Source organism: Scardinius erythrophthalmus (genome assembly GCF_964197995.2).
Source record: "Scardinius erythrophthalmus genome assembly, chromosome: 24".
Lineage (NCBI taxonomy): Eukaryota > Metazoa > Chordata > Actinopteri > Cypriniformes > Leuciscidae > Scardinius > Scardinius erythrophthalmus.
This window is the reverse complement of record NC_138244.1, coordinates 14,920,505-14,932,532: the sequence shown is the minus strand read 5'-3', so window position 1 is coordinate 14,932,532 and position 12,028 is coordinate 14,920,505. Positions and strand designations below refer to the sequence as shown.

The 12,028-nt window shown below is 39.5% G+C and overlaps 1 protein-coding gene across 1 annotated transcript; it reads right to left on the bottom strand.

The window, feature by feature from the left end:
* Window positions 1–342: 342 nt before the first annotated feature.
* Window positions 343–10,684, bottom strand: LOC308684588 (interferon-induced GTP-binding protein Mx2-like; the record flags this gene model as incomplete). The annotated part of the gene is made up of 12 exons (XM_081355852.1): window positions 343–567; window positions 660–902; window positions 992–1,068; window positions 1,244–1,399; window positions 1,516–1,648; window positions 1,941–2,063; window positions 7,610–7,688; window positions 8,002–8,200; window positions 8,285–8,423; window positions 8,518–8,672; window positions 10,210–10,347; window positions 10,495–10,684. 12 exons carry the CDS (start codon window positions 10,682–10,684, stop codon window positions 343–345), a joined length of 1,857 nt encoding a protein of 618 aa, XP_081211978.1.
* Window positions 10,685–12,028: the final 1,344 nt, after the last annotated feature.

Here is a 12,028-nt window from a genome sequence, read left to right as displayed (position 1 = left end):
TGTTTATTTTTAAATGTGATTGTTGGTACATTTTACTGGTATTTACCATAGTTTCAATACAAAAATTAAAATATGAAAATTATTTTCACATAAAAGCAGTATTTGGTCTTCAAAAAGCCTTTTACCAAAAGGTACATTTAAAAGTGGGGGGTTGTCTTATAATCAGGGGGGCATCTTATATTTGGAACAACACATATGTGTGTGTATATATATATATATGTATATATATACATCCAAATGTTTTAAAATGCTGAAGAAAGTTACGTGTTGTCAGATAGCCTAAGATTATCGTAAGGTACATTAGATGCCCTTTCAGTTAATTTCCTCTAGTTAGTAGATTGTTCAGATAAAATTGCTAATTTTTTCCTGACCGATACTCAAACGATCCAGTCGGGCCTGTAGGTCTTTGCGCTTTCTACCAACTTCAGAGTCCTCAAACAGGAGCTCGCTCACATTTGCCTCATCCAGTAAACTCAACATGTCAATACACAGGAGCTCAGCAGTCTGCTTCCGCATGAAAAGGGAGATCATCATGGGCAGTTGGTCAGCCATTCGCTGCACTGCAATCTGAAAGAAAATCAAATCAGTACTAAGCACTGCAGTCCATTCAGTCTCTGAACAAGGCTTCATATTTGTAACTGAAAACTAAGAAGATTTACCTCATAATATGCCTGCAGTATTTCACTGTACTTGCTTTTTTGGTGCAAGATAGGTAACTGCTCTTCTGAAAACGTCACTTTGGTATCTGAAAACATATCTTCAGGATTCTCTTTAGGAATCTCTTTTAAGGCCTTCAAGTGGATGGAATCTTGAGTGTAGACCATGTTTTCCATTTCAAACTGCTCTGAGATCCTCTGCTCTGCCTTCTCTTGCTGGGTTGACTGAATGTTGTGAATTTTGTCCTATAGAATCAAGTGAAGTACAGAGGAAGCTTGATTAAAAATGGATGATTGTTTAGTTTTGTTTACCATTAATAAGGAGCAATATTTACCGTAGTGATATCTAGAAGAACAGGGTATTTCTGGAAACATTGATTTACTACTTTAGTAAACTGCTTGATGATGATGCCTTCAGGAAAAATGCAAAAATCAAAATGACTAATAGCCACAATGTCTCACAATTCAGATAAAACTACAAAAACATTCCCCGGTGTTATTCAGTTGTAATCTCATCTTTTGGTTTTATAATGCAAAATATCCCCAGTGAGCAGAAAGACCTTTAGCATGGAGATGAGTGATGGTACCTTTGACGGTGTTGAGTAAGTCCATGGCTGGTTCTTTAAGTGTGGCCACATGCTTTTGCAGAACCACCTCAAACATGTTGTAGTTGCAGAAGCCGAGCAGTTCCCTCCCTCTGTAATTCTGGATAGTTTCTATCATGTCTTCAGTTGAATTTTTAACTTGTTTGGGAACAAGGCAGATTTATTTTTAAATGATTTGACTTTTTCATTTGAAGAGCACAAATATCAGAGTCAATTAAAACATATTTATATTTCTTAAATAAATAAATACTAACAAGTTTTCTTTGTGTCGTTAAGATGATCATTCCACTTCTCATATTCAGCCCGAAGTTGGACAAACAAATTGTTCTCAATGATCAGCTCTCCTGATGATAAGGACTTGATTTGATCATTGAATCTTGTTAAAGTCTGTGAGAACAAAAATAACATTTGTTACCTAAAATGTTACATTACATAATAACATTAATCAAAGAGAAATACAATATAAACTGACACCAATTATTTCTTTTGGCAACACCAGAGGATTCAGTATAGTCAGTATTTTAATAACTTATTAGCCATTACGGTTACACAATTATTGGGAGAAATGTAATTTAGCATTAAATGTCTGTGTCTCACAAAATTTGGTACACATCAGTTGCTTGGGACCCAAATAATAATTTTGAGAAGCGAGGATATTAAATTAAGATTAAAATGTTACTTCAGTGAGGAATTGTTTTGCCCCCTTTGGATCCTGTGGTGGTCCAGCCTCACACTCTTTGAGCTCATTCCTCAGCTCCCACATCTGCTTTTTTATCTGCTCATTGAGGTGTGGCAGAGATTTCTAACAAAAATAAGTAAAAAATAATAATAATAATTCACACAATGCATTTGGAACACACTATGTTCAATAGATACATAGAAACATATGAACAGAGAATTAGGCTCAACACCAATGAGCTGCCTAATTTCCATTTTTACCATTTGGGCCTTGTTCATACTGCTAATGAGGTGTATGAAACAACATACTAAATATACAACCAGTCAAGAAAAATAGTAATTAACTAAATTATCATAGTGTAGGGCAGGGTTCCTCAAATGCAGCCCTGGAGGGCCACTGCCCTGCAAAGTTTAGCACCAGCTCTAATCGAAGACACCTGAACAAGCTAACAAAGGTCTTCAGAGTTACAGGTAGGTGAGTTTGATCAGGGTTTGAGCTAAACTCTGGTAGATTTTTGGAACCCTGGTTTAGGGTTGTAGCAGGGATACAAACTCATGATCTGAGATTTTTGTATACACTTCAAGGATACACTTCAAGTGCACATTTCAATCTGTTTTATATGATTCGAGTTATATGTTAGGTTATAGGACCCTCTTGAAAATGAGATGTTGCATCTCAAGAGGCTATTCTTTAATAAATAAATTCAAATATGTGCCCACAGTAAGTTTCACTGGCTCTTATTCTTTTTCACACTAGAAAAAACAAACAAACAAATAAATTATTTACAAATATCAACTATTTTCCTGCCATTGAGGAATTTTTCGACAACAAATGTTTTCACTGTTATACAGTAGGAAGTGCTAATACACATATTCTGATCAAAATCTGAATCTCTAGATCAAAACACAAGCGAAGAAGAAGCAGCAAAAGGAAAAGCAGAAAACGAAAATAGGGAATCGATTTTAACCAAAATATGTACACTATTAATTTTAAAAGAATTAAACAATTAAAAAATAGCTTATAGATGTAACAAAACTCACAAACAAGCAGAAAAAGAAAATAAAGAATTCCGAAAGTGCAGTAGGCGTTGCGAAAGCTAGACAGAAAATACCCAGCAATTTTACGTGCCTACCGGTAGTTTCTAACGGTTTCAATCGCTGCTGCTGCATCTAGTGTTTTCCGAAGAAAATGGAGGACAACGGCAATAAACCTGTGCACGAGAGACGAGTGATAACACCGTATAACATGAGGAGTTCGATATGGAAGCACTTCGGGTTTTGGACTGAAAATCAAAATATAAAGAAGGACAAAGTTGTATGCAAACTGTGCGATCGTGAGTTCCCATATCACAGCAGCACTACACCTATGAGGGGGCATATGCAACTTCATCATCCAGATGAATATAAAGAGCCTTTTTGCGCATTTCATTATGCCTGCCTAGTGCCGCGGCCGCCTAGCCGTGTCGGTTACGTTCATAATAAAAAACACACATGGCCTGTTCTCAACTTCAAGTAAGTCCATTTAAAGTTTTATTTTTGAACAGTTGTTTGAAATGGATTGAATCATTATTTAAAATAATTTTGGAGATTTTTGAATTGCCTAAATCATAAATGCAGCCGGGTTGAAGCAGTAATGTTTTTCATTTATGTTTTTCATTTATGTTATGGCAGCAGTCCACTCTGCATATATATATATATATATTTTTTTTTTTTTTTTCAAGAATGTTGCACTCCTGTTGTTTGTTATTCTGCACGAAACTTCATGCCAATAAATAAGAAATATTGCTGACTTGTGCGTTTCCAGCGCTCTCTTTACGTTCATCCGTTATTTGGCGTTGAAAATGGAAACGTCTTTTATTTTTGGACATGGACAATCGATTTTACAATCGATTCAATGAACACTTATGTCTCAAATCGAAAATGATTTTTTCACAAAAGTGACAGCCCTACTTGGACGATTGGCTGGTTCTAGCTCAGTCACACTCAGAGCTCATAGAACACAGGACCATATTACTCGAACATCTCGAGAATCTGGGTCTCAAAGTCAATTAGGCGAAAAGTTCACTGTCTCCCAGTCAGAGAATATCTTTTCTGGGCACAGAACTGGACTCGCTGTCTATGACAGCACAGCTGTCGCCGTAGCGCAGACTGGATATTCAGCGCATTACGGAAACCTTCCGCTGCGGCACTATAGTCCCGCTCAGAAAGTTTCAAAGGATGCTGGGTCTCATGGCCTCAGCATCATCAGTACTCCAGTTGGGTCTGCTTCGCATGCGGCCACTGCAGTTCTGGCTAAAAGCGCGAGTACCGCGCCGAGCATGGACCTCCGGTCTTTCTCGCCTCAAGGTTGATCAGAAATGCGTCTCAGCTCTGAAACCTTGGAGAGTGATCGACTGATACCAGTCAGGCGTAAGCCTGGTGACTTCCTCGAGTGTGAAGGTGGTGTCTACGGACGCCTCCACCTCGGGATGGGGAGCGCTGCTCGAGGGCAGACCGTTCTTCGGCCAGTGGTCAGAACGGGAAAAGCTTCTACACATAAATTGCTTGGAAATGATGACAGTCGACAACGCGCTGAGGCGCTTTTGTCCCCAGATAACGGATGCAATGACGGAGCACCTCTTGGTCTGGGCTCAGCACAATCTGCGCACGTGCCTGGCCACCTGAATGTGGGACCAGACAGACTGTCCAGGAACAATGTTTCAGCAGGAGAATGGTCTCTACACCCGCAGACAGTCCAGCTGCTGTGGGAGACATTCGGCAGAGCGGAAGTAGACCTGTTTGGGTCTCAGGAAAACACTCACTGTCCGGAGTTTTTCTCCAAGAACAGGGATGCGCTGGCCCATGTCTGGCCCCGCTGCCCGCTCTATGCTTTTCCCGCCGTCATGCTCCTACCTCAGGTAATCGAGCGGATCAGGGAAAATGGATGCTCAGTGCTACTAGTGGCTCCGTTCTGGAAGAACCAGGCTTGGTTCCCGGTTCTGATGCAGCTGACAAGCACTGCCCCATGGCCGATACCAGTGAGGAGGGACCTCCTCTCTCAGGCCAAGGGCTCGATCTGGCATCCTCGTCCGGAGCTTTGGTCCCTACATGCGTGGGCCATCAACGGGTACCCGCTAACCTCCCGGTGGGAGTGTTAAACACGATCACGCAGGCTAGGGCCCCCTCTACGAGACGGCTCTATTCCTCAAAATGGTCTGTGTTCTCTAGCTGGTGCACAGCCCGTGGCATATCACCCCCAAATTGTGGGATGACGGAGGTTCTCTCCTTCCTGCAAGAGCTACTGGATAAGGGCAGAACCCCATCCACGCTCAATGTTTACATAGCGGCCATAGCAGCGTTTACTAAACCGACGCTTGGCCAGTCACTTGGAAGGAACGATCTGGTCATTCACTTCCTTAGAGGAGCTAAGAGGTTAAATCCTCCCAGACCTCCCTCAGTTCCCATGTGGGACCTTTCTACGGTCTTGGAAGCCATGAAAGGTGCCCCATTCGAGCCAATCCAATCAATAGATTTCAAACACTTGTCTTTCAAGACAGTGTTTCTTCTGGCTCTCACTTCAGTAAAGCGTATAGGGGACTTACAAGCGCTCTCAGTGAGCGCAACATTTATGAAGTTTGGGCCAAATGACTCAAGTCATACTCAAACCAAGGCACGGTACGTTCCTAAATCCCTCAACACACCGTTTAGGGCTCAGGTGATTTCCCTGTTGGCCCTGCCGGTCTCTAATGAGAAGGATGCGAGCTTCCTTTGCCCGGTCAGGGCATTAAGGGCTTATGTGTCTCGCTCGACTGTCTTCAGACAGACAGAGCAGCTCTTTGTCTCGTTCTACGGACGTTCTAAGGGACTAGACGTGTCGAAACAGAGCCTATCCAGATGGATAGTTGATGCTATAGCGCTGGCTTACTCTTCTAAGGGCCTGCAGTGCCCGTTAGGTGTCAGAGCGCACTCCACAAGAGGCATGGCCTCGTCGTGGGCTTGGTCTAGTGGGATTGCCTTGCAAGATATCTGTATGGTGGCAGGCTGGGCCTCCCCGTCTACATTCATAAGGTTTTATAACCTAAAGGGTTCCCGCCTTGCAGGCTAGGCTGCTTTCGGTCTAATAAATCAGTATTGTCTGCCCCGATGCTATCGGCCCAGATTACTGAAACTGCTTGAGCGATGCTCGCTGATCGATCATGCAACTCTATGGGCAGTGTGTAAGACCCATAATATTCATCAGACCAGACCGAGTTTTTCGCCCTGGCTGTGTGGAACACTATCAATATAATTGCACCTTATAGGATGCTTTTTATTACAGGAATGATGCTATTCTAGCCTCTCTTCCTGGACTCTCTGCGAGTCCCTGATGATCATGTACTATATGAGCCCAGGGCACTTGCCCTTGGGACTTTGGTATTGGATCTCAGCATGCACTGCGTTTTACACTGTGTTCTGGATCTGGATCTGGCGTCACGACGGGGCCTCTCGATAGGCTGCTGCAGTTGCCGCAGGGCAGCCAATAGGCGCGCGAGCCGTCTTGCCTATGTCTGCATGCTGCCGCAACACGTTTTACATTATTCCAAAATTAAGGATAATTTCTGGCTTCAGTATCTCGCGGAAAAGAGATTTCCCCATAGCGTAAGATATTACACAGTACTCGTTCCCTCTCTAGAGAGAACTGAGGTTACGTTAGTAACCGAGTACATTTCCTAACTTAAAGACTTAAATATTCATTTACCTCACATTTTGCCCACCACAGCAAAATGAATGTTCCGGAAACACATGATTTAATTTTGTTTTGGCAAGTATTTGATTATTTTACCCAAAGAAAAACAGATATTATTATGAATTACAGATATTATACAGCTCAGTGCCTTCACGCAGTTAATTCAAACCGGTTTGTTAAATCGGCATTTTTGCCAATGGTTGTGAATTGATAAAAAAATCCTACATTGGTGCATCTCTAGTAGAATTTTTTTTTTAATATCTAAAGAAAGAACGAGCCTCTGCTTAAAAAAATAAATAAATTCTACTAGAGATGCACCAATGTAGGATTTTTGATTGCTTTTTCAGATATTCATACAACAAAATATTCTGGGGGCCATGAAAGTTTTGTGAAAATGATCTAAAATGCTGGTGGTGGCTGGCAACTTAAAAAAAAAAACACTGGTGGGGAAAGAGTTAACTATAAGTAGACTAGCTACTATAATATTGCACCATTGTACTTTTATGTCTTAATACATATTTTTTATATTTATTTAATGTTTTCAAAATAACAAAATATACATTAAATAGACTATTTTTATCAAACCTCTGCAACATAAATTTCCATATCCTTCAAAGTGCGGACACATTAGTGCAGTTTTGGCTAAATTGTGGAGAAAAGGGTCCAATGTCAATATTGTATAGGCCTAAAGCACAGCTCACACAGAAGTCACTTTCAAAACATGCAGCTTTCTATTGGTCAACGCGGCGCATCCATGTATCCGGTTTGAATTGATTCCGATATTTACTTGAGAAAATCTTTTCACTTTCACACGAAATTCCAGATTCTGTGGATTCCTATTGATATAGACAGGTATTTAGCCCGGCTGCTGCTGGAGTCAGCCACAGCAGCCATTGTAGTCGGAACGAACACTGTCAAATGTGTTTTCAAAATGAAGTTTGCATCCCTGACCATTAGTAACTTACTTTGATGTGATCAACGAGATGCTGAGTCAGTTTGACGGCAAGACATTTAATAGTCGCTTTATCTTCTTTCAAGAGGTCTCTGTAGAAAAATAAAAGACACTTTTTGAAAGGTGGTATACTATATAGCTTGATTACCTGGTATTTCAAAAACTCATAACTGCTTTGGTCAATGTGAACATTACTAACATTAGCTAACAAACTAAAATTATTAAAAGTAGAGGATACCATTTGCTGAATGTGCTAACTTCAGTTCAGACATAGAAAACTGGTTGGAATTGCTAGCAGCCTTATCTAAACAGTGCAAATCAAGTCCCATTGACATACATTTTAGAGAACAAAATGTTAAATACTAGTTAAAAGGTTAAAATTAGTTAACTAGTTAAAATTGTAACCTGAAAAAGTAATGATTTTGGAAGAAATCTCTCTCTTTTTCTGTCGCCTCCTCCAGAGGAATATTCTCATTGATCTGCTGTTGTCCTCTACACTTCACCATGATGTAACCTTTGCGGAGAGGAATCACTTTGTTGTGGACAATGTCCAGAATGTCCTTCTCTGTTCCCCTGTCTATGAGATCTGGCTTGGTCAAAATGGCTGTGAAAAAAAGGTCAGTAACTTAGAAGTGCAGAAGTGCTTTAAGCTATTGATAGATGATGTGCGGATCATCTGCTTAATTACCAACAGTTCTTTTGCCTTCAGGATCTACTTTTTGTGCCATTTTTAATGCTTCTGTTGTTGCAATGTCAATGTTACAAGGAACCACTACCAGGTTTATAGTCTCTTGCTTCTCAATAAATTTCATTATTAGCCGTTTGATCTGCAAGACATGAAGAAATAGTTTAAAAACTGAATTGAACTAAGGTACTGAATGTGGCGTGCAAGACAATAATAAATCAGATTATACTTTCCACCTGGTTGTCAATATTTTCTGGTTGTCCTTTTACTGGGACTCGGGCAATTCCAGGTAGATCGATCAGTGTGAGGTCACACACATCTGGTGACATGACCTCTAAAGTGATGAGGTCATCACATATTCCTACCCCTTTTCCTGCCAGCTCATTCTGGGCTGTACAACACACATACCGCATAATTAAATCAATGCATTCAACAATGCAAATCAATGCATTCAAACTGTAGAGCAGCCAAAGGATGAAAAAAAAAAACCTGATGCTACGTTAATTGCGTTAAATATTTTATTGCATGTGTTAACATGCTAATTTTGACAGTCCTATGGATTATATACAGGGGTGCACTTAATTCAGACTGCTCATTTGCGTATGACATACAGTTGTTAATAAACAAACACCGTTTTAGATCGACATTATAATACTGTATAAGATATCCATTTGAACTGAATATACAAATCTGCCGATTTCAGAGAAAAATGCGAAACTGTGACATTCACTGACTCACTTCACTTAGCAGTGCTAAATCCATGGATAAAGCACTTTAGTACTTCCCACCAAAATAAAAACTTGCTGATTTTAGGTTTGAAAATTGTGGGAATTCTAATAAAAAAGTAAAAAAGAGAAAAAATCTAAATGTAAATATTCGCATTGTATTTTTTAAGTGTATTATAAAATCAGTGTATTTGTATTTAATACTAATTAATAAATAGTATTATCACACTTTATTATTTTGTCTATTTTATAAAAAAACACTAAATAAAATGCAGTTATACTATTATTAATTATTTGTATTATTAATTATTTTACTATTAATAATTATTTTTATAGTTATATTTAATGAGTCACACTATGTGCAATGTGAGCACCAACCCAAATCTCCAGGTGCTCTCATGAGAACCAGACGGAAAATCAAAAATGTGCACCCCTTATTATACTGTATATGAATTTAAAAAAAATCAATGAATTCATATCACCTCTGGTGCCATCTCCTTATTTCAGTTTCCTGTCTAATTTCTCTCTTATATGTGACCCTGGATCACAAAACCAGTCACAAGTCGCACGGGTATATTTGTACCAATAGCCAACAATACATTGTATGGGTGAAAATTATCGATTTTTCATTTATGCCAAAAATCATTAGGATATTAAGTAAAGATTATGTTCCATGAAGATATTTTGTAAATTTCCTACTGTAAAGATATAAAACATTTATTTTTGTGAGTTAATGCAGCACAATCGAGAACATAAATGGACTAATTTAAAGGCGATTTTCTCAATGTTTAGTACTAGTTCTAATTTTTCTTAAGTTAAGTAGAATTAAATGCTAGACACTTGGAATAAGTACTAGTTCTAATAAATAAGAACTAGTAGCCTATCTAATGAATATGCAGTATCTTTAAAAAGGTACTAATACCAAAAGAATAAGCACTAGTCTATAAAGAATAGGCACTTGCGCCTAAAGAATAAGCACTAGAAGCTAATGAATAAGTACCTAATGGAAGATACTAGTGCCTAAAAAATAAGTAGGCCTACTAGTAGCATGAAAATAGATACTAGTAGGCTACATTTTAAGTATTACATCTTAAAACAGCTTTCTAAGCCACATACATTAATAGGTATATTATAGTATTTTTTTACATGCTTTAAACATTTCCGACTGGAAAACAAAACAGACTGCAGGCATTTTTTCCTAACCTGCTTCAATGTAGTTTCCAACTAATGATGAATCAACAAATTCAGTTTTCTTATCACGGTAGGATAGAACAGCCTTCCAGCTGACTCCGACTGTCACCTTCTTCAGCCTCAGCTCTAGTGGACATCTGGTGACAATTCCTATAGCAAACACAGTTCAGTTAACAATTACAGTTAATTAATAACAAAAACTAGTACTGACAAAAGATATTACTCTTATTATTTATATTCAATTTTGAATATATATGAATATAGATATAGGAAAAGGAGAGTAAAACCAGTCCTCACCGCTTCCTCTTGGTAGTGCAACTCCAGAAATCGCTTCCAACACCGAGCTTTTCCCAGAACTCTGATCTCCGATCACTGCAATAGTCGGTAATGCCAAGTCCTTGTGAATGCCAACCGACCGCAGAGTGTCGATCAGATCAATGTATGGACGAATTTTCTCTTCTAAAAGACTGTGAACTGCTCCTTTCATTTCCTGACTGTAAATATAAAAATGTACATTTTATTTCTAAAATCCCACTGATTGCACTGTATTATTTTCTTATTTATTTAGCCTAGTCTTTTTACTTTTTTGATTTGCTATAATTAAATTATGTGTATAAATGATCATTTCTTTTTTTTACTTCAGCGCACATACTAAAAAATAAACTAGGCCTATAATAGCATTTCAAATATGTATCTCAAAGGTAATTAACGAGATGCACATTGCAGATTATATAGCCTACTAACCTTTCATTTTTAGAATGCTGAACGTATGTTGCTGAACGTACATTATCGTAAGGAGCACTTCTGTCTGAAAATAAAGAAAACATGTCTTGAAACAAAAAACAAAAAAGTTTAATGCCTCAATTCCAATATGTTAGTTTTTATCCAAACACAGTGTTTGTGGCGATACTAAATGGAAACTAAATCCTGTGTGTCCGACTGAATTTATAGTTTAACACACCCCCTGATGAGAATGAAAATAAAAGTAGATTAAATACGAGGGTGTTGAGAGTTTCTGAAAAATACCAGGGGGTTGTAAAATGATCCACTGGAGGCAAGTGTTAATGAGAACCCAAGTGCAGTTTATTATAAACAAAACAGAACATGAAAAAAAATATGGCATGGCATGAAAACTCAAAACAAGACATGAACAGGACTCACAACAGTGGTTACAGGAAACAATACTTGACAAAGACACATGGCAAACATGAGGGCTAAATACACAGACTAATGACAAGACAAGGGACACCTGTGAACAATGATCAGACAATTAACCAATGACAAGACACATGGCAGGATCACATGACAAACAGGGGATCACATGACAGACATGGAAATATGACAAAACGTGACAGATCCCCCCCCCCCCCCCCCCGGCTCCCGATACCCAAACAAAAGAAAAAATGTTCAAGGAGGGTGGTGGAGCGGTGGCGGTCTTGGGGTGGGATGGTGGGCCAGACCTGTGCAGGGGGACAGGACATGGGTCGTGGCATGGCGTGGACGGGCCTGGGTCGTGGCATGGCGTGAACAGGCCTGGGTCGTGGCATGGCGTGGGCGGACCTGGGCCGTGTGCAGGTGGCCAGGGTGGACCAGACAGTTCAGGGGACCATGGCGGCAGCTATGGGGTAATGGCCTGGAATAGATACCTGCTCAGGAACAGACATGACGTGAACAGTCTCTGGCTAGGCAGACATGACATGAACTTCAAATGTGTGCACCGACCACACACACCACATGGCTGTGGCCATTATGGTTAGTCTAGCAGTCACTGAGGGCTCAGGAAGTGAAGAGACTCAGGCTTGGATGATACCGTGGGTTTACGGTGTTCCTC